The 27522-nt window shown below is 47.6% G+C and overlaps 1 protein-coding gene and 2 pseudogenes across 1 annotated transcript; 2 read left to right on the forward strand and 1 right to left on the reverse strand.

Annotated features, from left to right (window-relative positions):
• The first annotated feature begins 770 nt into the window (after positions 1–770).
• LOC114496061 (non-compact myelin associated protein) lies at positions 771–24174 on the forward strand. Its single transcript, XM_036025530.1, has 5 exons — positions 771–958; positions 15054–15142; positions 18438–18522; positions 22976–23074; positions 23763–24174. The coding sequence occupies exons 2-5, from the start codon at positions 15061–15063 to the stop codon at positions 23902–23904; spliced, it is 408 nt and encodes a 135-aa protein (XP_035881423.1). The 5' UTR covers positions 771–958; positions 15054–15060; the 3' UTR covers positions 23905–24174.
• Positions 2950–3687, reverse strand: LOC114496879 (annotated as a pseudogene).
• A 2754-nt stretch (positions 24175–26928) lies between the features above and the next one.
• On the forward strand, positions 26929–27146 carry LOC114498177 (annotated as a pseudogene).
• The last annotated feature ends 376 nt before the right edge of the window (positions 27147–27522 follow it).

The following is a 27522-nucleotide window of genomic DNA, read 5'->3' on the forward strand; positions in this document are numbered from 1 at the left end:
TCTTTACTCCCTCATCTAGGTGAACATGTACCTCTTTTTTTTCTCTCGAGAAAAATGAGGCTTGTGGAGGGTAACTAAGTTGCCCACAACAGTGAGTTTAAAGGTGACAGATGTGAGATTTGAACTCGGTTTCACATAACTCCAAACCCTTTTCTTCACTACACCACACTATTTGTAAGTTCAGCATTTTATTTTAGCATTGGGCGTGGGGGGAGGGCAGTCGCTCCCATTTTAAAGCCAAAGAAACTGAGGCCAGGAGAAGAGCAGGAAGTACCCAGCCCACAGGCACTTGGCTAATCAATGAAGGAGTTGGGGACCGAGCCCCCTCCTCCTGAGCCTTCTCTGCTGCCCCACTGCTCTGTCCACAGCCTTTCCTGCCCGCCCCCCACTGTCTCCACCCTCCGCCCTCACTGCAGCCACCCTCACCGCTGCCACCCTACCCCCTTTTGTCTGCGGGGTCTGTGAAACATCTGTGTGCCGCTTCAAAACAAAGCCGGTGCTGCTCCTGCCGCCCGAGAGGGAGGGGAGAAAAGAGAGGCAGTGGGCCAAAGCAAGAGCGAGGGTTGAAACGAAACCTTGGGTCCCCCAGACAAATGCCCCTCTGTATCTCGGGGCCTGTTGAGACTGGCCACAGGCCAGCCCTCACCGCGGAGGCTTGAACTGCTGGGATAGTTTCCCCACCTCCTGTCCTCTCTGCAGCCCAGTGCTTGCCAGGCCCCAGCTTGGGCAGGAAAGGGGAAGGGTGTTCCTTCTGGAATGGAGGGTGTGGGAGGCAGGCAGGCCTTGGGGAGGCCGAGGGGCCACGTCCTGAACGAAACCGGGGAGTCTGGGAGAGTCACGCGATGGAAGGAGCATGAGAGGGAGATCACTGGGCCCCGGCTGTGTGTTTTGCAGGAGAGCAACCTCCCGTCCAGACAGAAGAAGTGACTTGCCCAAGGTCACACAGCAAGTAGCAGAGGTAAGACTCAAACCCAGCGCAGGTTCTTGCCCCCTGCATCAGGCCTCTCTGTTGGGGTTTTGGTGGTGACCCTGTTAAACAGGGAAGGAGATGAGCTTCATAGACCAGGGCATTAAGACTCAAAGAGAGAATGTCACGTGTTAAGATTACAGAATAGTCAGTTTCTTAGAATTTCATATTCAGGTGCAGACACTCCAAACGGAGTTTCCATCCTTCACTTACTAATTACAAACACTTTGTTGTTAGCCAAGCCCTCGGGAAACGTGGACAGAGAGGCAAAGAATCAAAAGCGAGACCACTGGAAGGTCAGCGTTAGGAACAAAGTCAGGTTATTGGCATTTGTAAGAGGACACTGCCTTGGTTCTTACAAATAATAGTAAGGACCTGCCCAAGAGCACTGGGGGTCAGGCACCTGGTTCCAAGGGGTTGCTGGCACTTGTTTATGTCTGTTTATTCCCCCCCCCCCGCGCTCCCACCCCAGTGTTTTTCCCAGAAGTTTACAGCCGACTTATTCATGGTGTAGAAAACTCAGTCACACCTACGTGATCTTGCTTTAATGGGTGGTCGTTAGATGTCACGCAGGAAATTAGAAGTAACTGAGTCTGTGCTTTTCAGAAACTTAGTGCAGCTTCATCAGCATGGTGACTGGAGGAGAACAGAGCTAAGACGGGTCACACAGGCCGGGTGGGGTCTCACCCCCCAGCCAGGGCTTCCTTCAGGTTTGGTTTGGTTCCTGCTGTTGTTACTGATCTTGTCTTGAATGATGAATCAGAAAGGAGCTCTCCAAAACTCACCCAATGAAACTACTCTCTGTGTGCCCCTGAAGGGCCTTGCTGGGTCTTGGTTTCCCCATTTGTAAGGAGATTGGGCTTAGTAGTTTTCAGACAGCTTTCCACAGAATCCTGTGATCACAGGGGGTGCCTCCTCAGGCCACCCCAGAAGGTGTCAGGAGTGGTGAAAAAGGAATTGTGGGGGATAGAGTTGGTTCCTTATGCCTTTAGGAAGAGCTTAGTTTTGTTTTGTTTCTTTAACATAAATGAATCCCCCAAACACTCCAACAGAAACGTAGATCTTTCAGTCTGGATAAAACATGAGAAAATCTACTGGTTTCTTTTTATCTTGGCTGGCGGGATCCCCCTGCACCTCCCTCCTCCCCGCAGTAGTCATGGCCACCCCCAGGTTGCTGCTGGGGCGATGGCCCTGGGCACTCCCTCATCCCTGGATCCTGCTCGCTTCTCTTGCTCAGTTTACCCTGCACTCTGGTGGGGCCCCTCTGGGGCAGCTGCTTTCAGCCTTTTCCATCTTGCTGTGTGCATAGCTAAACACTAAAATTCTGCCGCACACCAAAAAATATTTTATAATTTTTGCCAGTCTGACCAAAAAATAGGTATAATTTTGATTCATTCATTCATACCAGATGGCTATTTTTGTGTTGGCTGTTGTCGTTTGTCTATTGGACACTCTATGGGAAAAGAGGTCAGTGTCCCGAATAAATAATTAGGTAGTGCATGTTTTAAACTCTTTTCCCCTGTGGACACGGACTTTATTTAGGGACTGTGGGGGGCAGGGAGAGGGGGTGAGACAGGAGGATGCGTGGGGGAGGGGCTTCTCAGCTTGCTTTGTAATTCGGTGCACAATGCTCGGAGGTTAGGATGAGGGAGAGCAGCTGCAGAAGCGAGAGGAGAGGAAAGGGGTAGGTCACTGAATGGACACTTTCCTTGGGGAAGGAAGCCAGGACCAGGGTGTGGGGACTCTGGGCAGGGACGGAAGTGGCCCATCATATACTGAGACTCAGCCAAGGTCACTGCCTGATGCCAGCTTCCCCAGCTCCCGCCCCCCATCCCAGCCCCTGGTCCAGACGCCTGCTGAGCTAGCTCCCTCGACTTCCTGTGGAGAGGAGGGGGATGAAGACGGGGGGGGGGGGGGGGGGGGGGGGGGATGGCAGCACCTTCTGCCTCCGGGTCCCTTGCCGAGGGTTTGCTCATTCAGCCTGCCCTGAAGTCCCGGCCAGAGTCGGGGCGTCAGGAAGCCAGGGTGCAGGCAGGGGAACAATTGTGCCCTTCATCACCCCTCCTGACACTCTGCCCCTTCCCGGCTCCTCACATGAGGCTGCAGCTCTTGGCTGGATCCTTGTGTATCTCGCCTTCCTTCCCGCTCCGCTCCCCACTCCTTTGCCTAACCTGGCCATCCTGCCGGGGAGCGGAGCGGAGCGGGTCGCTGCAGTCCCGGGCGTGAGTGAGTACGTAAGTACCCAGCTGCCTATGGCCACGCCCAGGGGAGACCCCTGTGGCCACGTGCAAGACAACCCTGATGCTTTGCCCAGAGGAGCTCCCTGCGTAGGGCTCGGCCCCCACCTGCTTGGCCAGCGCCGTGCCCTGCTCCCGTGTAACAGGAATATCCTGCTGCTTGGACAGCTCCCTCAGTGCAGCCAGGTCGTCTGCATGTCCAGTTCACAGACAACCAGCACAACCTCGGCATTGGGGCAAAACTCCTGGGTCTCCCCCTGCCACTTCTTGAGGCTGCTGTCCAGTGTTTCTGGTCGGCTAATGTTGAAGCAGATGAGCACAGTGGCTGAATCGGTACAGGCCAGGGGCCGGGTGTTATCCCAGTAAGAGGAACCTGAAGTGTCCCTCCTGTTGAGCTCTAAGCGGCGCTCGCTTGTCTATCTCGGACCCCACAGTGTGGTTCTCAAACACAGTGGGGACATAACTCCCCAGGAAGGCAGGCATACTTTGCCAATGCCTGCAGCAGCCTACCGCTCTCCGCTCTCCGTTGTCCCCACCGCTACGACCTTGCAGGGGCTGCTCTGCCCCTCCGTGGTCCTGGTCACGTCCCTGTTCCACTGGCTCCCACAAAGGCCCTCTCCAGGGCCTCCCTGCCAACACCCGCATCTCATGGTGGCGCTGAGTCACGGGGGCAGGGATGGGGGGTGGTGGGGGGGAGTTAGGGTGGGGGTGGTGGATGGGATCAGGGAGGCTCCCCTCTGCCTTGCTTCCAGCTCCTTAAAAACTCTTTCACCAACGGGTGTGCCACTGTGCACCCGTTGAAAATCGCTGCTCTAGGAGCTTCCTGGGCAAAGGTGCATGGAAAGGGGTGGAGAAGATTTTTTTTAAAATCCTTGCATGCCCCAAAGTATCGTTGTTATGCTCTTTTACTCAATATTTGGCTTGGCTTGCTGTGCACGTCTAGGCTGGAAATTCTTTTCCCTCAGAGTTTTGGAGGGTTGTGTCAGAGCTTCTAGTGCTGCTGCCGTCAAATGCAGTGCCATTCTGATTTCATCTGATCGTCGGTCTTTTGTGTCCAGCCTTTAAAAAAATTCTATGGATGTGGTGGAGTGTTCGCTTTATGTCCTGTGCTCTGAAAAGTCGTGATAATGGGCCCTATTGTGGGTCTTTTTATTCATTGTTCTGGGACTCAGAGGGCCCTCTCATTCTGAAAATTCATAGCCTTCATTTCTGGGAAATTTTCAGGTATTATTTTTTGCTTGATAATTTTCTCCCCTTGATTTTCTCTGCTTACACTTCCGGAATTCTTATTAGCTTGTTGGACCTCCCGGAGTAATCTGTTTTCACCTGCTGTCTTTTTTTTTTTTTTTTTAATCTTTTTTGTTCTACTTTATGAGACATTTTCTCAGCTGTATTCCAACACTTCTTTTGAATTTCGTACCATTTCTTTTGTCCATTTTTAATTTTATAGAACCCTCTCTTGTTCTCAGAATGTTGTTTTCTTAGAGCATCCTGTTCCTGCTTTATGCATGTATTATCCTGTCTCCCTGAGGATGTTGAAGTTTTCTTCTGTTCTTTACAGTATCTGTTTGCCTTAAATGACCCTATCTATTCATGTATTTTGTTTTCTCTCTCTTTATCATGTTTGAGGCTTTTATTCCCAAAGGTCTGTTGACCCTAAAAATCTCTTTGAAAAAAAAACAACAAAAACAACAACAACCAAACAATTCCTGGGAAGCTCTTGGGCGGGGGTTGTCACCTAGCAACCTCCCATTGGCTGATTGGCAGGAACCTAGTCATTTCATTGGAGAATCCTCTAACATCAATCAGTATCTATACATCTGTTGTCTTTGGCTGGTCGGCCTCCCCAGAGCCTCATTTCTAGTCTCCTGCTTGGCACTTGGAGTTCTGGCAGCCCAGGGGGTTAAGAGGATGGGGAACCCCACAATGCAGGAGTTTTTAGACTTTCCTTTGACCTCATTTTCAGCCACAGATTAACCATCACCTGGGGATCTTGCCAAAAGGCAGGTTCTTATCCAGCAGGTCTGAATGGAGCCCAGATTCTGCATTCCTGATAAGGTCCTCAGAGCTGCCATTGCAGCTGATCCGAGGACCACACTTCCCGACCGCCGGGGTCCGGAGCAGCGCTGTCCAGTGGCACTTGATGCACTAGTGGGTGCATTCTAGACCTGTGCCGCCAAGCGGAAGCCCCAGGCCGCAGTGACCGTTAGCACCTGAAATGTAGCAAGCGCTACTGGGACGCTGAGATTTTCATTTTATTTAACTTTAATTAATTTTCATTTAAATGTACATGGGCACCTGTGGCTGTGTCTACTATCGTTTGTGAGGGGTTTCAGGAGGAAGCAGAGAGGGATACCTGTGTTCCACCTGCTATGTTTAACCGTACATCCCTCCTGTATTTTTTAAAAGAAAAAGACAGGTCCTAAATTTTTTCTCCCAGGATGAGGTAAAACCGAATTTATCCCTTTTACTTGCCATCTCCCTGTGGGCCAGGAGAACCATCCCTAAGTCACTGCGGAGCCAGAGGGCTGCAGGAGGAGGTCAAAGGCCCTGGCTCTCTGGGGAGGGGCAAGCCTGGCTACCCCGTGCAGTGCGGCCTCTCTCTTCTGTAAAGGATTAGGGGCCCATGGAGGGGCCACACAGCTGAGTGGCATCCTTGCACACTAGAATGGGACAGGAAGGGGACTTACAAGAGTAAAGACCTTCTAAGCCCTTACTGGATGGGTGTTACCAGATGAAACCGGGTCCAATTACTCGGTAGTTGCTAGCGAAAGGACAACTCTGAGAAGGTTTTATGAGAAGGAATGTACATTATTGAGAGCTGGCAGACAAGGACACATGTGGGGGTGTGTGGAAGGGTCACTTCCCAAAGCGCTTGTCCCCAGATAAAGGATCAGCTTCATCGTCATTCAGGAAAATCTTGCATAAACATCAAGGTGAGCTTCATCATCACTTGTACAGGTAGGGGCACTATTCCAATGAGCAGTTAGAAACATGCCTGCACGTATTTCACATGTTCAAAAACATTGGAAAGTCTCCACCCCGAGAGGAGGCTCCGGTGTGACCGTGAGGGAATAATGGGGGTAGTTCACGAAGAGGTGGTAGCGAGTCCTCCAAGCCACTTCAGCCCGTCTCAGGTGGTGTGAGCCAGATCAGCCCCCTGGGCCTGCAAAGCATCCTAGGCTCATCCCTGGGGAAAAAAACAAAAACCAGACCCCCCAAAACAAAACAGTTCCAGCAATTGTCAACGTCAGGGATGGCATAGGTATGAAAGAAAGTTTAACTCATTCAGTCTCAGCCCTTCTGTTAAACTCTTAGCACATGACAGGCTATGGCTCCACAAATAACATCCGGGGTGATCTAAGTAGGTTTACAGGTTAATCTAAGCAAAGTTATGAATTTTAAATAAAAGCTAGTCTATGCTAGGTTCCTGTAAGCCTGGGTGTGTATATATATGTAAGTTAGGTTACATTGGCAACAAGGAGATTTGCAAAGGAAAAAGTGAGAATGGTTACCAGTTAACTGGGCAAATAAATCCCACAGATGGGACAGAATCCTGGCTGGCAAGGGCTGGGCTGGGGGGATCCTTCAGGACAGAGTGAACTGCAGATGTATTTGAAGTTAGGTTGGAGGTAGGATAACCGAACACAGGTCCTGCTGCATGCCGCTTCAAAAGCCAATACTGAGAAGGTGGGTGCTAATGTAAAGGGGCTTATTCAGGTGCCGGCCACCGGGAAGATGGGGGAACTCTTGTCTCGATGCCCATCTCAACATCTCAGTGCAGGCTGAGGTTTTTCTGAGAAAGGAGAGGGTGGGCAGGACAAAGAGACCAAGGGACGGGTTGTAATGTTCTCTACGTGCAGGCGATCACAGTCCATTCCGATGCGGCAAGTGATGGTCCAGTGTACGTCATCCTGGTCCATGGTTAAAGGTCATCAAAGCTCCCGGAGCAGGGATGCCTGAAGGTCAGAGTCTGTATCTTGTGAAGTTAATTCCTAGGATTCTTATGCAAACATGCTATTTATCTATCGACAAGCTGTATGCTGGCCAGAGTCAGCACTTACTAAAACAATGTCAAAGGAATTGTGAGGTGGCTTACAGTCCCCCACGATTACAGCAGGGGCTGGACTTGCTTGGCAGGGAGGGAATCGGGCCTGTCCAGCTGACTCTTGCGCCCACTTCCCACAGCCCCGCTCCAGCGGGCCCCGTGTCTCCAGGACTCTTTCTCCGCTCCCTGTCACGTCCTCCCTCCTGCTGCGTGCTGGTGCCTGCCACTCCCTGGGCTCGTCTGACCTGCCGCGGTGCGCTACCCGCTCCTGGCCTATGGGCTCGCTCTGTTCAGGCAGGGCTCAGGAGACAAGAGTGGACTGAGAGGACTAACCCTGGGGTCAGACTAGAGTCTAAACCCTGTATGTTAGGCTGACTGATGGCCCCCCGAGGGAGGAATGATGCCTCCTAGCTCTGCTACACATCAGCACGAAAACTCTGGGTGAGCTACCTCACCTCTCTGTGCCTCAGTTCCTTCATCCGGAGAATAGAGATAATATATGTGAGAAAAGACGTACGAAAAACTCAGCATGGTAACCGTACGTAGTAATCACTGGATAAATGGTAGCTGTTGTGTTTGTGGTTGTCATCTTCACAGTTGTCATTCCTGGTTGTCTATCCACAGATGTAAATAGAGATAGGACGTTGCCCTTCTCGTCGAGACTTTCTTGGGTAGGAAGGGTAGGAAACTGTCAGAGACAGGCCTGTAGCTCTACTCCAGTAGTTCTTAACCACAGGTCATTTGCCTCCCAGAAGACACTGGGAAAGGTCTGGAGATGTTTTTGACACATACGGGAGGGAGCTACTGGCATCTGGTGAGCCAAAGCCAGGGATGCTGCTAAGCATCCTGCAGTGCACAGGTCAAGACCCAAAACAGAGCCAGTGGTGCCGTGCTTGAGGACCCCTGCCATCTCAAGGTTGGTGGAACCCCTTGGGCTCTAAATATTAAACAGAGGGAAAGCATGGTGAGCAGAGTCCTGGCCCAGCAGGGGTGTCCCAAGAATACTGCTTACCTCCTGGGGGGCTTGGCAGCTATGGAGAGTTCGGAGGTTGAAGGCCTGAGTTTGGGACTTAGCTCCTCTATTTGCTTACTGTAAGACTTTGAGCAAGTCACTCAACCTGTCAACAACGTGGAGATAAAAAGACCTGCCTTTGTTGTATCGAGTGCGAGAAAGTGTGGGCGCGCAGCGCCTAGCACTTGTTGGCGCCTCCTGAAATTTCACTTCCTTCCCTTTCTGACTAGAGTGTCAAGGGGGAATTATTTTCTTCTGATATATTCACTTGGGGCACAAATTCTTTAAATTTGTATCTTTTTTTCTCCTTGGGCACACTGGGACACCTGGATAGATTGAGGACCTTTGGGAGCTGGGCCATTGGCTTGTGCCCAAAGACAAAGGGGCAAGTGGAAGCCACAGGTCCCGTTCCAGCTCTCGGTCAGATACAACCATTACGTCCACAGGTGTCATCCTCCCACTGACTCCTGGGATTGTTCTGTCGTCACCCTTTGGCACTCGGCAAAAATCTGCCTTGTGACCGCTTGTATCAAGGATTCTTTTTTCTGATGTTCAGATGTTAAAGCTCCGGATTGTGAAACAAGGCCTTAGGATGGATGAGGCAACAGGGCAGAGCCCAGGCGGGACTGCTTTGCTCTCTAGAAACGGCACTGGAAGGAAACGAGCCCAGGCGGCACTGGAAGGAAACGAGCCCAGGCAGTGAGCTCTGGCTCACTGAAAAGTCAGAGAAAAGGGGGCCTTGCAGACAGGGTCAGGGGGCTAGTCGGGGATGAGCTGCTGCTGCCCACTGCTCCCCTGGTCACAAGTCTCGTGGGGTCCCTTAGAGTTTAGGGGATGCACACCTGTGAGGGGAGAAGAAGGGGGAAGAGAAGGGGCTGCCATGCTCCTGGGAGGGAGAGTGCGCCCATCTGGGATTTCTATTTATAGATCTTAGTATGTGGGGGTTAGATTTGCACACCTTGGGTTGAAAGCCCCTTGGGACAACTTTCTTTACAATGTGGGCCACGAAAATCAGAAACAAAGACTGTTCAAGCCAGAATTGGACAGAGTGGGTCAATAAGACTTCACAGGTGTGGCAGGTCTCGAACCCAGATATCCAGATCCGCAGGCCTCTGCTTTTTCCATAGGACTTCAGTGTGATACTGATCAGACATCTCTCTGATCAGTGCTGGGCACTGTGATACTGATCAGACATCAGGGGGATGCTCCCCAATAACTATTGATCGAAGGAAAGATTCTTAAAGGAAATAATTCCACTTCTCATCCTCTTTGTCTGAGCTCTAGGAACATGATCCTCGCGGCCCTTCTGTCAGTCTTCTCAGTGCTATGTACGTGGTAGGCGCTGGTTGAATGAGTGACAGGGCAAATGGACAGAAGAACAGGCGGGAGGTAAATTGTGCAGAGTGGATGGGCGCATGAGTGAATGGAAGGATAAAAGAATGAAGTGATAACTGAAACCAGAAATGTGCTTCCTAATTTCTGGGAACCAACCATAAGGAACATGTATTTGCCATGTAATTGTGAATGGCCCCAAGTTCAGGGGAGCATTAAGCCAATGTAAGTCCCACCTTTGGGAGCTGTGACACACGATGCGACAGAGCCATGCACAGGCAGGGCAGATGGAGTGGGGGAGATGATGTGGAACCCAATAGAAATGGAAAATGGAGAGTGCGGGAGGCGGCCATTCAGGATCCAGGCAGACTCGGGTTACCACGCACCCGGCAGAGTGTTTGGAGGTTCGCCCCATTGCCCTGCTGCTGCCACGCCGAGCCCCCGTGTGGAGCTCTCCTCGGTTCGTTCCAGTCTCAGCTGCCTCCCAGGAAGTATTCCTGCCTTCCGGCATGAGTCGTGCATGCCAACTTCCCTCTCCTAACACCCTCCGAGTAGTTGGTATCTGCAAAGAAAGACGAACTTTTGGAAGGCACTGGTTCTTAAATTAAGCTGTGAATGCCTGTTGCGTGCAATAGAAGCACAGATTGAAAAGCCCTTAGAGATCATCTTCAAGTGGGACCATTTTACAGAAGGGAAAACCAAGGTCCAGAGAGGGGAGAGAACTTCCCAAAGTCACACGCAAAATGAGTGGGAAAGGCAACCCTGGTCTCCTGATTCTCACCCCAAGAATCTGTGACTTGTTCTTCCGCTGCTCACCCAGCAGCCCCAACCGATTGCACTGGGATTTTTGCCTCCCTGGGAGAGGTTTCACTGTTTCCTCTGCCCTCGGTGGAGATGGAGAAGAAAGTTGAACCCTCAGGAAGTTCTGGGGAATCCCTCCTCAGTTCCCTCCTTAGAACACCATACTTCATGGAGCTGGAGTTTCTCTCCTGAGGCTCCAAATCAACAAAGTCAAGGCTAATGGGAATCAATGCAAAGTCCTGCTCTGAAGTCCAAAAAGACATCTCCACACAAGACAATGGAGCCCTAGCTGCTGGGCAGCAGCTCATCCTAGTACTGTCGCCATTCAAACTGCGGCTGCTATCGCCTTTTATTTCCATAGCAGTTTGCAGTTTAGAAATCAAACCATATTGGAACCAAAATTTCGCTTCCTGTGATTTTCACCGTCTGGTCCTAATTCTCTTTCCATGAGGGTAACCTGCTACCTCTTACATGTGACAACTGTCCGGTTAAAAGCACTTCTATGCATGAAAGGTTAAACTCAAACTTCCACTGGGTGGAGCAGTTAGGTAACTGCTTTGACTGACCATAAACAAGCATAATAAAAAGTCCGAAAAAGGTTTGGGAGCGTGACGGTGTGTATGAGCAGATGACATCAGCACTTCAAGTTTTTCTTCCCATCAAAAGGTGGTGAGAGCAGTTGGCTAGGTTTTAGAGGAGGAAAATGGGGGAAAAAATTTTGAAGCAAAAAATGTGGTAGAATGTTGAATAACATAAATAACACAATGTCTCACCAATGTAAATGTAAACAGAACTCAACAGCAGCATTAACAATCATTATTCCTCCCAAATTTGGGGCGGTGGGGTGAGAGTGCGGCTTCTAGTCCGACAAACGCAGTAACCTACGAATGACTGGTGGGTGTCCTGTGATCCCAACCTGCTTCTAACACAGGAGCTTTCTGCCCTTGAAAATGGCAATTGTATGTTCCCTGATGAATTTCTTCTCAGATAAATAGTCTCAGATCCTTTAAACAATCTTTGGGGTTCCTCAATTTTCTGTGTGTCAATATCTGCCTTAACTATGCACGCCAAGCTGACTACCTGACTCCAGAGGGGTCCCAAAATGTGTAGAATGACATTTTTCTTAACACTTTATCAGCCCCCTGAGTCTAAATTCTACTGTTTACTCGCTGTGTGATTTTGGTCAAATCTCTTTCCTTCTTGGGTTTTCTGGTTTGTAAAACAGGAATTACAAACTCCACAGGGCTGTTGTGAGAATTAAATGAGGTACAACATGCAGGATATTTAGCACAATCGCTGTGCACACAACCTACTGACATTGCACTGGATTAATGCAAACAAATAGCTCATTAGCTCTACAGGTGTCCACAGCACACTGCTCATGGACTGTCTTCATGGAAAGAGAATTAGGACCAATGGCTGACAATCACAGGAAGAGAAATGTTGGTTCCAACATGGTTAATTTTGTAATAATTAAAACATCCCAATAACTCAAAGGGCTGCTTGGGAATAGTGAGGTTCTTGTCTATGGAGGAGCCCGGGCCATGCTGAACGCCCCACATCTCAGGTGATTGGGAGAAATCAACCCCAGTGTTGGGATGGGTCAAGGTCATTGATGGGTCACCAGCTCTGAGTTACAGTTGGCCGTTTGAGTAGGGGTCGGCTGGGTTTTGGTACAGTCTTTGTTATCTTATCCAATGAGGTATTTTCAGGCCAAGCCGGAGGGAAGGAGGGTACCACTGGGGCAGAGGAGCTGGGGAGGTATTTTGGACAGGTGGGCCTGGCAACATTGCTCTTCCAGATTTGGCACTTGCACTTGACCAAGGAACAGAGGGGGGTGGGGACTCAGTGAATAAATGGTCGTGACGCTCCATCACTTCCCGAACTGACTTCCCACACAAGGCCATTTGTAAACCACTCAAGGAGCGGCGTTTCCTTGTTGATTCTGGGAACGTAACTAAGGCTCTGCTGGGGACAGATCTGAGTGTTGCCCAGGACAGGGACCAGTAAGGTAGGACCAGTCAGGGTCAGGGGCCTGGGGCAAGGGCTCTGGCTCTCTCTGCTGTGCCCCAGCCTGTGTGGGTTTTCCCATCAAAGCCCGAAGCTGATCTGAGCCCTGGGCACTGGGCCGTTTGTACACTGTGTATTCACTGGGAGGATCTACGGAGAAGGGGCTGTGGAATCAGACAGACCCAGCTCGAATCCCAGCACAGCTACACATTAGCTCCGAGAGCTTGTATTGCTTTCACTCTGCTCTGTGCCTCAGTTTCCTCATCTGCAGACTAGGCACAGTGATTGCACCCCCTTGCCAGATAGGTATGAGAGTTAAATGAGACCCTCCACATAAAGCACTGAGTGCAGTACCTGGCATGCAGTTTATTATTGTTGTTGTTATTACTATTATTATTAAATTAACCCCTGTCACTGAAAACCGGCATCACCCTCCCTGGATGCCCCCCCTTTCCTGTAGCCATAGACCCTGGACGCAGGCATGTTCGATACTGAAACCCTCCTGCCAGACCCCACTTGGTTAACAAGGCTCACTGGGGCCCTGCACATGAAAACACCCACATCCTTGGCCATCGATGTTCCACCGCCCTCCGTCCCACCTTCTCTGCTGTGGCAGGAACAGAGATGTAATTGAGAGCCCTCAGTCCCGAGATGAGGCAAGATTTGCTCTGGGATTGTTCACTGTTCTCGCAGGAAGAAGAGTAGCGGGGTCTGTCTGAAAGGGGGTTGCACCTGGAACTAGGGGGGTGACCCAGGAGGTTATTCTGCAGAGGGGGCCTTAGACGGCTGAGTTACTGGTCAGTGGGGGTCTAGTGTGCGTGTGCCCGTGTGTGATCTGCAGCGACTTGCCCTGGACGCCCCTAAGATGTGCACCAGGGCAGGGTGTGCAGTGGGGAGGATCCAGGCTTTGAAGTTTGCAGGGCCAGCTTCTGGGCTGTATGAGCCTGGAAAGTTAGCTTTGTATCCCTGAGTCTTGGGGTCCTCATCTGAAACAAGGGGAAAGGGAAACCTATTTTACATGCATTTGCTAATTGAATCAAAACATGGATTTAAAAACCATACCATGTACAATGGTTATGGCATGTACTATATTATGGGTGTACACTATGTTTATGTGTGTATGCTGTGTTTATGGACATATACATACGTAGTCACCACTTAAAAAACTTTGCTGAAAAGAATATACATCAATGACCAAGGCAGTGGTTACTTTGGAGGGGGGACTGAGATAGGATACAAAAGGATTTCAACTGAGTTTATTTTTTAAAAACAAAAGAACAGAAGAAAATATAATTATAAACATTTGTTCAATCTGAGTGCTGGGTACATGGGCTCCTATTATATTATAAATTAAATTTTATAAAGTAAATAAATTGATGCACATTTTGTTCTGGGTGTCAAGTATCTCTTCTCCAGAAGAGGGAGCAGCTATGGGGAGGCCTCAGGGCTCCTGAGGGCCCCAGAGAGGCCGGGGCCACTCTTCTCAGGGTGCAGATCCCCACCAGCCTCCGAACGGCCAGCAGCAGGACAAGCTTGGCTGCTCTGAAGAAGAAAAGCAAAGCCTGGCCTGTTTCCCTTCTTTTCTTGGTGCTGGTAGTTCAGAGCATTCACTTATAATATCATTGTGGTTAGAATATAGTTCTTAGTGGAGGATCTCCACACGTGTTTCTGGTGCATGGCGTCATATTGACTGCATGCCTGCTGGCTCGCTCTTCAAGTGGAAGATCGCAGGGACTCTGATTCCTAGGGGTGTCGGGGAAAGGAGGCACACCGTGCCCCCAGAGAATGTGTTTGACCCTAAGCTCCACATCTTAGAGCTGTGAGACTTTGGTCAATTCACTCGACCACTCTGAGCCTCAGCTTGCTCAGCCGTAAAATGCAGACGGTTCAGAGGACGGAATGCGCTCATACAGCGCGTGGAGACACCCGCGACAGAGCCGGGTGGGTGTGCGGGAAATGCTCAATGCAGGTCACCTCTCTTCCCATGGAGGCCTTTGCGCAGCTGGACCCTTGTTTTCCGTCCCCCCACCCCAAACCACTCCGGCCCATCCAAACTGCCCTGGCCCTTGGCGCCATTTTTCACAACCCAGCGGTTCATGTATGTCACTGACTACCACTAACCAGAGTCATTTTTCCCAGCGGCTTTTTCTTTTTTTTTCCTTGCCTGCTTAGGTCATACAGCTTTTGAAAGCAGGAACGTCATTTCAGGCATTGTTGTGGGGTGGTGAAGGCCGGCCAGTGTGGGAGGCGGACGTCCTGGGTTAAACTCCACGGGGCAAACTTGGGGACCCACATCCTTTTGGGGGCTTCGGTTTCATCAGTCAAATGGCGATAATAATAACCTCCCTCACACGGTTTCTAGATCAATTTAGACATTCATTCTGTGTGAAACTTAGGAGGAATTTAATAACTATTGTTGAATGAATTTAAACTGCTTTGCGAATGAAGTTCTTTACCAATGTCAGACACTCTTTTTATTTCTCCACAGTGCATAGGAAAGGGCTCTGTGTTCAGTTGCTGCTAAGAGAAGCCGTGAGGCTTGACTATCCTCCAGTCAACCAGATAATGACAAAGAGCAGCATTGCACAGGAGTTACAGAGCTGACTCTGATTTGAAACAAAATTTCATCTTTGTTCTTCTTATCAGGATCAAGATGACCACAGCCGCCCCCACAGGGACAACCCCCTTCTTCTCACTGAATGTCACCACCAAGGAAGAAGACGCTCTGTATAAAAGTAAGTGGCACTCACTTTTGGCTTGCCAGCGGGCAGAGGGATGGTGGGACAGGTGTCCTGGTCAGCTCCTGGTGTAGAAGTCAAGAACCTGGGCTCTGGAGACAGACGGCCCGGGGCTCAGGCTCAGTTCCACCGCTTGCCAGCTGGGTGACCTTGAACATGTGACTTCAGTACTCTGTGCCTGTTTCCTCCGCTGTAAGATGGCAATATTAATGAGGCTACTGCAAAAGGCAGGTGTGAGGTCTAAAAGAGACCATCTGTGTAAAGATCTGAGAATAGTTTGATGTGTACTAAATACCTAGTGAATATTATTATTATTTCTATTTTTTATTAGGGAGGTTCAGAGTCTAGCGGGCAATGGGAAGCTTTGTAAGATGTCCCTAACTGGTCCCATTAAAGTATAGCTAGTTCCATACTATTTTTGCAAGGCGGAAACATCCCATCAGTTCACAAAGGAGTAAATGAGTGTTGATGGGATGAGTTATCCCAGGGGAGACATTTACCAGGTACAGGGGTCCTCGGGAGGGCAAACCTGAGGGCCACCCTTCAGAAAACCAACTGATCGTGTTGGGGGAAGTCTGGCCCATTCCAGTCATTTCACTTGACCCAGTACACACTCCCGACACGTGTGGAGGGTTCCCCCGTGATACACAGGTCCAGGCTTGGTGCTGGCAGGACGCTGGCTTACGGGCAGGCATTTCCCTGCCACGGAAGCCCAGAAAGGGTTACCCTTGGTACAGCATCCCGTGTGTCAGCCTGCTTCTTGCTGGGCGTGCAGACCTACAGAGGCCTGTGAGGTGTGTCTCAAAGCCACTCGGAAGGGAAGCACAGGGGAGGTGGAATCACCGTCAGCAGGATGGGAGTGATCCTGCGTTTCTTTCACTGAAAGTAATGGTTCTTCCAACTGGGCGATTTTGCCCACCTAGATAGGGTTCCCGGATTTAGTACACAAACACAGCATGCCCCGTTGATGTAGGCTTGAAGATAAACAATATTTTTTGTTTTACTATAAGGGTGAGCCATGTAACATTTGAGACATACTAAAAAATCATTCATTGCCAGAAATTCTCATTTAAACAGGTAGCCTGTATTTTATCTGGCAATTCTACCACCAGGGGACATTTGACAATGTTTGGAGATTCTACTGGTTGTCACTGCTGGGTGGGGGGCGGGGAGAGAAATGCCACCAGCGTCCAGGGAGAAGAGGCCAGGCACACTGCTAGGCATCCTGTGATGCACAGGACAGCCCCGCAGCAGAGAGTGGCCCGGCCGAGGCTGGAGAGCCCTGAACTAAACTGTCAAACGGTCATTGCTGGGTTCCCCACCCCCTCCTCTGGTCCTTCCTCCTCTGAATATTGCACATAATTTTTAAGTAAACCTCTTATGAAGGTTTTGCATATATTCGAAAGTGCACAAAAATCCACAGCTGGATGAATGTTCACAAAGTGAACACGCATGTATAACAGCCCCCCCAAGAAACAGACCACCTCCCATATCCCAGAAGTCCTGGTGCCCCCCCAATCTCTGTCCCCGGCCACCCAAGGGGGCCCCCTACTCTGACTTCTCCCACCAGAGATGCGTTTTACTTGGTTTTGAACTTTATATAAATGTGACCGTACGATGCATCACTCTTTTGTATTTAACTTCTTTTGTCAACATTATGCTTGTTCGCGTATATTTTGATGGTTCCAACATTACATGTATGTGTTATGTATTTGTGGGCGTGTATATAATATCATGTTCGTTTTCTATACTTTATATCATCGTAAGTGTTCCCATGTTACTCTAGTCTTCATGATCATCATTTAAATTATAGCACAATATTTCATGGGACAGATGTGCCATACCTTATTGAATCATTGCCATAGTTAGAATATGAATAATGTAATAAACTTCTTCATTCATACAGGGTTTTTTTTTTCTGTATTTAGGATTATTCCCTGAGATAAACTTCTCAGAATCAAATAGATTGGTTAAACATAGGAACCTTTTAATAATTTTAAAACTATTTTCAATATCAACTCTGACGAGGATATTGACTTCACACCTAAAATTATGGGCATTAGGACTGCAACATGATGTTAAAATTAGAACCTGATGCCCTGGCTGGTGTGGCTCAGTGGATTGAGCATCAGCCTGCAAACTGGAAGGTTGCTGGTTAGATTCCCGGTCAGGGCACATGCCCCGATTGCGGGCCAGGTCCCCAGCTGGGGACATGCAAAAGGCAATCAGCCGATGTTTCTCTTTCTCCCTTGCTCTTCTCTCTCTAAAAATAGATAAAATCTGAGTTTAAAAGTGAGCTACCATTAAAAAAAAAGAGAGAGCCTGAGATATGTTATAGTGATAGCCATGTTTTAATAATGCAAAATGTAAAACAACATAAATATCCTCAGTAGGGAATTGGTAAATGAATTATGGCACATGCAAACAATGGAGTACTATACAGCCATAAAAAGTCGTGAAGAACAATATGTAATTGTTGGGAGAGAAGATCAGGATATTGTTATAAATATCCTGTTACAGAACATGGCTCTACTTTTATTAAGTGTATATTTTCCACATTTATGAATATTTCCTTCAGATTGATTTTCAGACATAGGATTAATAGAGATTGATAGGTGTTTAATGCGTATGTACACGATCACCTTGGTGAATATATATGTGCAGACAATTAGTGGTTCTTGGGGCAATGAGATCTTTACCCTTCCTTTCCTTTTTTCTGCTTGTATTTATATATTCAAAATTATCTACAAAAATTACATATTACTTCCATATTATTAAAAAGAGAGAAGGGACTTGACTTGGGGTGGTGAACACACAATACAGTACAGATGATTATATTATAGAATTGTACACCTTAAACCTATGTAATTTCATTAACCAGTCACTCCAACAAATTCAGTAAAAAATTAAAACAAAAATAAAGTAAAATAAAGAAAAAATAAAATGAATAATTGTAAAAAATGTTAAAAAGAAGGCAGGGGATTTTGCTTGCCATTTCACAAACGAAGCCTGTGGCTGGGTTCGGGCTGGGAAGAACAGGAATGCTCAGGCAGGTTTTGGCAGGTGGTACGCTGGAGACACAGGTCCCCAAGCCCCCCTGTGAGTGGAGGTGCACTGCCGCTCTAGAGTGACTCTACCTTGGGGTCCACAGTGAATTTCAGCATTCTCTCCTCCTCCCCTTGACCCAGTGGGGATGTCAGGTGACACGGTAGGGGTTCCCATCCTCGTCTCTAAATGCTTCTCTGCATTTCAGTTTGCATGTTTGCCGTCTCTACCCCTGTCCCCCTTGTAGGTTCTGGAGCCATCGTCGCTGGTGTCGTGGTGGTTGTCGTCCTCCTCCTCACCGCGGTTCTGTACGTGCTGAAGAGGTACAACAGGTATGAGGTGTCCTGGGCTTGGGAACTGTCTGGCCCCGTTAGTGATGCCAGAATGAATGGGAACTGACATTTGTGGATGCCTGTCTGGTGCCCCGCAGTGTGAATGAGTCCGTCATCCAATGCTCAGCCCTTTGTGAGTCCTCTTTGGATACCTGTTCTACTATGGAGACTTCCTAGTGACCAAATATTTTTGTACTAGGAGAAATATTTTTAAATGTAACGATGATCGCTTTTCAGCCTTTTGGCTGAGATCAAGGGTAAATACAGTGATGATGATAATGGCAATGATAAAAGGCCTTGAGCACTGTGGCAAACACCTTTACATAATATACAGGTAATAGAGGAATGTTTCAATTCTCTTCTCTTGGGGAGCCCTCTGCTAGGTTGCAATCAGTGAACCACTTGAATATTTGAGGTGACAGATACTCAAAGGCACGCACACATGACTCCACTTTCTGGGGTCAAATAAGAGGAAATAAAACAATATAATGTGGTTGTATAAAGAATAAATTTTGTGTTCTTACCTCTAGCCACAACTTCGCTGGCAGGTAATTCTTCTTAGGGAAGAAACCAAAATTAAAAAGTGGTCAATTGCAGGTGCAGCAGTTTTTAAATGATTCATTTTTGAAATCAGAACTTTTTCATGGAAATGACTTGGCTAAAAATCTGTCACAGAATTCTGAGACCCATTAAAACAAAGTTAATGAGGAAAAGAAAGAAATTAAAAGACTATAAGTACAACCACATCATGGGAGGCCTGAAAGCCATTTAAAAAAAGATGTTGTAGAAGCATATTTCTTTGTGAGGAGAGCTGTTGACAGTGTGTTGTCAGAGTTCAAGAGCAGTATGCACAGTGAACCACACACCTGGGCTGCACACACTGTCATCCACGGAGGGCTGGACTGAGGCAGAGGCGTCCACCAGCCCTGTGTCCAGATGGCATCGCTAGTTAGTCGGTTGTTGGCTTTTACAGGGGAAGGGCCTGTGCTTCCTTATTTTTGAGGACTAGTAAACATGCATTGTTTTTATAATAAAATGAATATTATGTATGATGGTCGAGGACCTACATTCATTTCCTGCTATGAGCCAGGCGTGGTTTTAAGCTCCTTACATGCATTAACTCGTTCACACCTCACAACAACCCCGCAAGGTGGGTACTGCTGTTATCGCGAAGTTTTAGGCATGAAACAGGCACGGGAAGATGAAGGGACATAACCAAGGTCGCTCAGCCCTGATTGCCAGAGTTGGGTCTCAAGCCCAGTGCATCTGGTTTCAAAGAAAACCCTCCCACCACTGCATGTAATGTAACAATAATAATAAATGATAATAACATCAAAGAAAACACTCCCACCACACATGTAATACAACAACAATAACAACAACATTTAATAAATTATTTTTAAAAATCTTTGGGGTGTTACAGTTTGAGTCTATCCCACACCAGGAGGTGTCATCAACCCCGGCCTGAGGCTTCCCTTCACTCCTCTCTGTAGATGCTGGAGCTCTGAGCCCCTTTGTAGCTTGCAGTGTGGTTGGAGACTCCACCCAACCCTCCTTCCAGGGTTGCTTGGTCTGTCGCAACTAGGCAAGTCTTTTAACCTCTCGGGACCGACGTTCTGGCCTTTCACACGGAAGGGTCTGAAAGTGTGATCGTCGCAACATGGTTATGTCGGAGAATGCCCTCGTTCTTGGTGTTGTCCAGGGGGAAGTGGCCGGACAGCTGCCACTCACTCACAAATGGTCCATGATCTTGAACAAATTCATTCTGGATGCATGCCTGCATGTGTGTGAATGGGGAGGGAGAGAGAAAGCGAGCAAATATGGCTGATTGTTAACAACCAGTGAATTGTGTGGTGAAGGGTATGCAGATATTAATTGTAGTTATTTGTGCCACTTTTCTGAGGATTTGATGGGTCAACAAGATGAAATATGTAACCATTAGAATGAAAGATTGTTATTAACTATTGAATTTTATGCCACGTGAAATGAAAGACGGGATATATGTTGTAAGTATATTCTCTTCTCAGTTATGGTGAAAGTTTCCAAATATTTCTAACAATAAACTTAGCAAGCATAATGAGGCTGCAAAATTTAACTCACACTGCCGAAAATATGTTGATCTTTTTTAAACTTTCTTTCTTTTTTATTGATTATGCTGTTATAGTTATCCCAATTTTTCCCCCTTTGCCTCCCTCCACCGAGCACACCCCACTCCCTCAGGCAATCCCCACAACTGTCCATGTCCATGGGCCATGTGTATAAGCTCTTTGGCTCCTCCATTTCCTATTCTGTACTTTATACACCATAGCTATTCTGTAACTACCTATTTGTCCTTAATCCTCTCCCCTCGTCACTCATTCCCCCACACCACCCTCCCATCTGGCAACCATCAAAATGTTCTCTGTCTCTGTTCTTCTTGTTTGCTTAGTTTGTTTTTTAGATTCAGTTGTTGATAATATGTATTTATTGCCATTTTATTGTTCATGGTTTTGATCTTCTCCTTCTTAAATAAGTCCCTTTAACATTTCATATAATAATGGTTTGGTGATGATGAACTCCTTTAGTTTTTCTTGTCTGGGAAGCTCTTTATCTGCCATTCAATGCTAAATGATAGCTTTGCTGGGTAGAGCAATCTTGGCCGTAGGTCCTTGCTTTTCATGACTTTGAATATTTTTTGCCAATGCCTTCTATCCTGCAAAGTTTCTTTTGAGAAATCAGCTGACAGTCTTATGGTGATGCCCCTGTAGGTAACTAACTGCTTTTCTCTTGCTGCTTTTAAGATTCTTTTTTTTTTTTAATTTTTTTTATAAGGCTTTTTTAAAAAAAGATTTTATTTATTTATTTTTAGAGAGGGAGAGAGGGAGATAGAGAGAGAGAGAAACATCAATGTGCAGTTGCTGGGGGTCATGGCCTGCAACCCAGGCATGTACCCTGACTGGGAATCGAACCTGCGACACTTTGGTTCGCAGCTCGTGCTCAATCCACTGAGCTAGCCAGCCAGGGCCGCTTTTCAGATTCTTTATCTTTCAACTTTGGCATTTTAATCATGGTAGGTCTTGGAGCAGGCCTCTTTGCATCCATCTTGTTTGGGACTCTCTGTGCTTCCTGGACTTCCAGGTCCATTTCCTTCAGCAAATTAGGGAAGTTTTCTTTCATTATTTTTTTTTCAAATAGATTTCCAGTTACTTGCACTTTCTCTTCTCCTTGTGGCACCCCTATGAGGCAAATGTTGGAGTGCTTGAAGTTGTCCCAGAGGCTGCTTATACTGTCCCCATTTTCTCTGGATTCTTTTCTTCATCTTGTTGTTCTGATTGGTTGTTTTTGCTTCCTTATGTTCCAAATCATTGATTTGATTCTTGGCTTTCTCCGCTCTACTGTTGTTTCCCTGAAAATTGTTCTTTATTTCAGTTAGTGTATCCTTTGTTTCTGACTGGATCATTTTTATGCTGTTGAGGTCCTTACTAAGTTCCTTGAAGATCCTTATAACCAGTGTTGGAAACTCTGTATCTGATGGATTGCTTATTTCCATTTCGTTTAGTTCTTTTTCTGGAGTTTTGACCTGTTTTTTCATTAGGGCCCTGTGTCTTTGTCTGCTCATTTTGGCAGCCTCCCCATGTTTGTTTCTGTGTATCAGGTAGAGCTGCTAGGACTCGGTGTCTTGGTAGCGTGGCCTAATGTGGTAGGTATACTATAGGGTCCAGTGGCACAGGCTCCCCTATCACTCAAGCTGGGTACTTGAGGTACGCCCTCAGTAGGCTAAGTACACCCTCCTCTTGTAGTTGAGCCTTGATCTCTGTTGGCAGGTCAGTAGGAGGGATTTACCCAGGCCATTCAGCTACAAGGACTGGCTGTGACCACTGACCACCAACCTCCACCCTCTGTGGAGAATCAGCTGTGCAGGGGCAGGGTGGTGGTGCTCTGACATGGTCTGTAGCTGTCCACCTGGTATACAGACTCTGGGATTTCCCTAGTGGTGTAGACCAAGGTCAGCCCCCACCTGTGTGCTCCCCAGGGCCACCCTGGATGAGCTATAAAGCAGTCTGAGATGTCTGCCTCTTGTGCTGGCCTTGGAGATTCCCAGGCAAAAGCTAAGCTGTGAACCTGGCTGGCTGCTGCTAGTGCCATGCCTGGGTCCACTTAGTAAGAGGTACCTGGTCTTGGGGCCCACTGAGGCCGGCTGTTGCTTGTTTGATAAGATTTAAGAAATTGTGAAACATGAGCCAAGACCAGCCATTCATATGGAAAAACCACACTTAACAGTGTGGGTGGACCAGTAAGTTGGGTGGGGCAGAGTCTCTGTGGATCTCCAGGGCGGGGCAAATAGCGTTAGCCAGGTTGATAGAGTCTCTGATATGGTACCAGGTTGCTGGGTTGTGACTCTGTCAGGGGAGAGTTCAGAAAGGGACAATGGCCTTTGACCACCTTTCTGTCTGAGAGAAAACTGTCCCTCCAGCACTCGCCGGATTGCCGGAACCTTCAGTTCCTCCCCGTATGCCACTGGTGCCCAGCAAGGTGCTACCCCGGCGATGGAGCTCAAAGAGATTGAACCTGAGTAAGTCCGTGTGTGGGTTCTTTAAGGGGAACTGCTTTGAACTCCAGAAGTTTCTTCTACTGACTCAATCCCTGCTGGTTTTTGCAGCCAGAAGCTGTGGGGACCTATCTTCCTGGCACTGGAACCCTGGGGCGGGGGGGCCTGGTGTGGGGCTGGGACTTCTTGCTCCCAAGATATCCCTCCCAAATTTTTATCCACCCCACGTGGGCATGGGACCAGCCCGTTCTGCATCTTCACCCCTCCTCCCAGTCTGGATGGATGTGGTTTCTTTAATTCCATCATTGTCAGACCCCTGTTCAACTTGATTTCTGACAGTTCTGAGTGATGGCTGTTCCATGCTTTAGTTGTAATTTTGATGTGGTTGTGCGAGGAGGCCAGTCACCATCCTGGCCAGAAGTCCCCTGTTTTGTCTTTAATACAGCCAACTATCTGACATGTTACTGATTTATTAAAAGGAAAAAATTAAATAAATATCTAATATAGATTAAACAACAACAACAAAAAAAGAAGGGTCAGACTAGCTAATGTCTAAGATCCCTTCCAGTTGTGAAATTCTGTGCTTGGCAATTAAGTAACATGATTTATGATCACCTACATTCATTGTTTTGCCAGATGCCATTCCCAGAACCCATTCCCTGGGTATACGAGGAGGGGGGACACTCAACCATGTGTACGTATCTCGTTGCAGGAAAATGAGGGCAAAGCGGGAGCTGGAGCCCAAGGGCGCCAAGCCAGCCTCCTTTGCTGCCCAGGGCCCCAAGAGAGGCGGCGGCAAGCACTCTGCATCTGTGACCTTCAGCCCTGTCGATGTCCAGATGAAGATCCGGTGACCGGCCCACCCTGGTGCTGTCTTGGCCACACCGTCTGAAGAGCCTTCTGTAGTTCAGACCTAGAAGCACATTTCTCCTCTGGCAGCTTCACTCTGAGTTTCTGCAATCCCTGATGCTTCAGGCAACCCCAACCCCACCTGGCCCTGCCCTGCCCTGCCCCCCCGCCCCGCCCCTGCTGTGTCCATGTCTTTACTGCCACCTTACCCAAAACCGCAGAGTGCTCTTTTGTCATCTGAGGAGGTGGAGCTATGTTGGAAATCCAGCGATGTGGGTTCATGGGTTCGGGAGATCGGGGGGAGAGAGAGAGAAACAAACACAGATGCAATCAGTTGCCTATCCCACGTGCCCTGACTGGGAACCCGCGACCTTTTGGATTATGAGAGGATGCTCCAATCAAATGAGCCACACTGACCAGGGCCTGTAACTTTATTTAAATATCCACCAAGTACCAGGCACGTGTGAGGTGCTTTCACACAAATTATCTCATAGAATTTCTTTTTCCCCGATAACCTTGGGAGGTATTCTTTTCCCACAGATGAGAATTTCAAACTCAGAGAAAAATAGTACTTGTCCAAAGTCACACAGCTAGGAAGTTGCAAATACTCAAACCCAGGTCTCTTTGACCCCAAAGTCCACCTTTATTTTGTCTCACACTCTTCCCCACCATCCTGAGTCAAAGAGCACGGATTTGTTGTGAGCTGAACAAGAAGAGGACACCCTTGCCCATGTGTCGAGTGGAGGTCAGTGGCCTGGCTTCCGGATCGAAGGCAGGGGCAAAGCCACGGCGGTAGCTCCTTTGAGCTTCCATGATTGTAGCAAAGGGAGCCCCGTCTAAACCCACACAAGCTCTGCGGATTCCTGCTTCATTTCCCAACACTTAGGCAGGCCCAAGGAACCAGGTGTGGAACCAGGGCAAAGCCAAATAGCCTCAAGCTCCAAATAGATATATTCCCTGAATGTATTCTGCTTAAATTTGTTTGCAATGTTCCAGCCCTAAAATCAGACTCTCGTGCCCTCAGCCGACTGGACCTGGAATTTCTAGAATTCTTTTCTAAAATCTGTTCTTTCGCTAAATGAAAGCTTGGAAATGGAGGAACGAAGGGAAGGTGGAGAGGTGAGGGGAGGAAATCAAAGAGTGTTAGTGTTTTGTCTTATCTGATGAAAGTCCTTCTAGGGTTCCTACGTGCAGGTTAGGTGCTACTCACTACCACACTCCCTGCTCAAGGAGTCTGCAGCTGGTGACGGGATCTTGCTATGCTTTGCCTATTTTCTTTCTGACAAGTGCCTTTCCTAACTGAGCACATGCTATCTTCTTTGGCCACTGAATCAATAAATGATATTATATGCATAAAGGAAAATGTCTAAAAATAAAAAAATGAAAGCAGATGTTTGTTGCATTTATTTCAATTACGGTTAGAGCTAGCAAAGCCCTTTTCTAAACACTTCCTTTTCCTGACCATGTCGGTGGGGGGTTCTGAGGAAAAGTCCTGAGCCTTTCCAACCACTGCCTGCTCACTCTGAAGGGCGGATGGGGAAGGCGTGTTGCCAACAACCGACCCTTCTGTGAGTTTGGAAACTTGTGGACTTGATGAATATTACAAAAGCAATACCATTTGAAGACCTGCTGTTAACCGCCCCAGGTGCCGAGATGCCAAAGTTGGGGGACCCATAGGAGTGTGAGAGACATTAAAATGGAACCCAGATCACCAATAATGATGTTTACCATCCACTAAGCTCGTACTGTGTGCCAGGCATGTATAAGTCCAGTTGCAGGTAATAGTGCCAAATTGAGTTGAATCCTTGGTTCCCTTATCAAAAATTAATGGACTGTAAACATAAGGGCTTATTTCTGGCCTCTGAATTCTACTTCGTTAATCCATATTTCTCTTCTTACGCCGATACCACACTGTCATGATAGCGTAGTACACTCTGAAATCTGGAAGCGTAAGTCCTCCCACTTTGTTTGGCCCCCCATCTGTTTTTTTTTTCTTTTTCGGGATATTTTAGCTACTCTGGGTCCCTTACATCTCCACATGGATTTTAGGATTAGCTGGTCAATTTTGGAAAAAAAAAACAGCTGAGATTTTGATAAGAATTGCATTGAACCTGTAAATCATTTGGGAGATGTTGCCATCTTAGTAACATTACGCTTTTTGATCCATGAGTATGGGATGTCTTTCCACTTATTTTGGTCTTCTTTAATTTTTTTTCAATGACATTTTGTAGCTTTCATTGTTCAAGTCTTGCCCTTTTTTGGTTAAATTTATTCCTAATATTTTACCCTTTTTTGAAGCTATTATAAATGGAATTCTTAATTTCCTTTTTAGGTTGTTCATTGCTAGTGATTTTTGCATATTGACTTTGCATCCTACGATTTGGCTTAATTTGTTTATTAGCTCTTAAGTTTTTTTTTCTGCAAAATCTTTAGAGTTTCTGAATATAAGATCACGTCATCTACAAATACAGATGATTTTACTTCTTCCTTTACAATTTGCCTAAGTACTCTGGCTAGAACTTCCAGTACTATGTAAGACAGAAGTGGCAGGAACAGACATCTTTGTCTTCTTCCTGATCTCATAGAATTTGTTGTGTAGCAGGAAAGACAAGCAACTAAACAAACATTTCTTTCATAGGAAGTTCAGGGTGTTATGTAAACCTCTCGCCGGGTCACCTAGCTCAGCCCAGACATGGGTGCATACGTAGGGAAGAAGGTCCCCAGAAGAAGTAACATCTACACTAAGAGTGATAAAGATCGAGTAGAAGTGAGTCGGGGGAAGAGTGGGAGCAGGGGAAGAGAGGTAAAGAGAGCCCTGGCCCTGGCCACGTAGCTCAGGTGGTTAGAGCATCGTCCCAATACACCACGGTTGTTTGTCCAATCCCCAGTCAGGGCACACGTAAGAGTCTACCAGTGAATGCATCAATAAGTGGAACAACAAATTGATGTTTGTTTCCCTCTTTTCCTTCCTCTCTTTCTAAAATCAATAAATTTTTTTTAAAAATTAGAAAAAAAAAAAAGAGAGCCCTAGCTTTGCACAGTGGCAGTATCATAGCCAATGAGATTTATCCGAGGCATGATTATTGCGAATTGAAAACTTGTCCCAAAAGGAGAGAGCCCTACTGGGGAGAAACACTTCAATTAAGCAGATGTCCAAGGGAACAGTGGGAGATGGGCTGGGGAGAGGCGAGAGGCCCCAGTATGAAGGATCTTCAATGATAGGCTATTTTTAAAAGATATTATTTATTATTTTTAGAGAGAGGGGAGGAAGAGGAGAGAACTATCAATGTGTGGTTGTTCCTCCCACTCCCCATACTGGGACCTGGCCTGCAACCCAGGCATGTGTCCTGACTGGGAATTGAACTGGCGATCCTCTGGTTCGAAGCCCATGCTCAATCCACTGAGCTACACCAGCCAGGGCAATGATAGGATATTTTACTTTTTAAAGACTTTTTTCTATTTACTTTTGGAGAGAGGGGAAGGGAGGGAGAAAGAGAGGGAGAGAAATATCAATGTGCAAGAGATACATCGATTGATTGCCTCTCACATGCCCCCAACTGGGGACCTGGCCTGAAACCCAGGCATGTGCCCTGACTGGGAATTGAACCGATGACCTTTCCATT

This window comes from Phyllostomus discolor, chromosome 5 (assembly GCF_004126475.2).
Source record: "Phyllostomus discolor isolate MPI-MPIP mPhyDis1 chromosome 5, mPhyDis1.pri.v3, whole genome shotgun sequence".
Classification (NCBI taxonomy): domain Eukaryota; kingdom Metazoa; phylum Chordata; class Mammalia; order Chiroptera; family Phyllostomidae; genus Phyllostomus; species Phyllostomus discolor.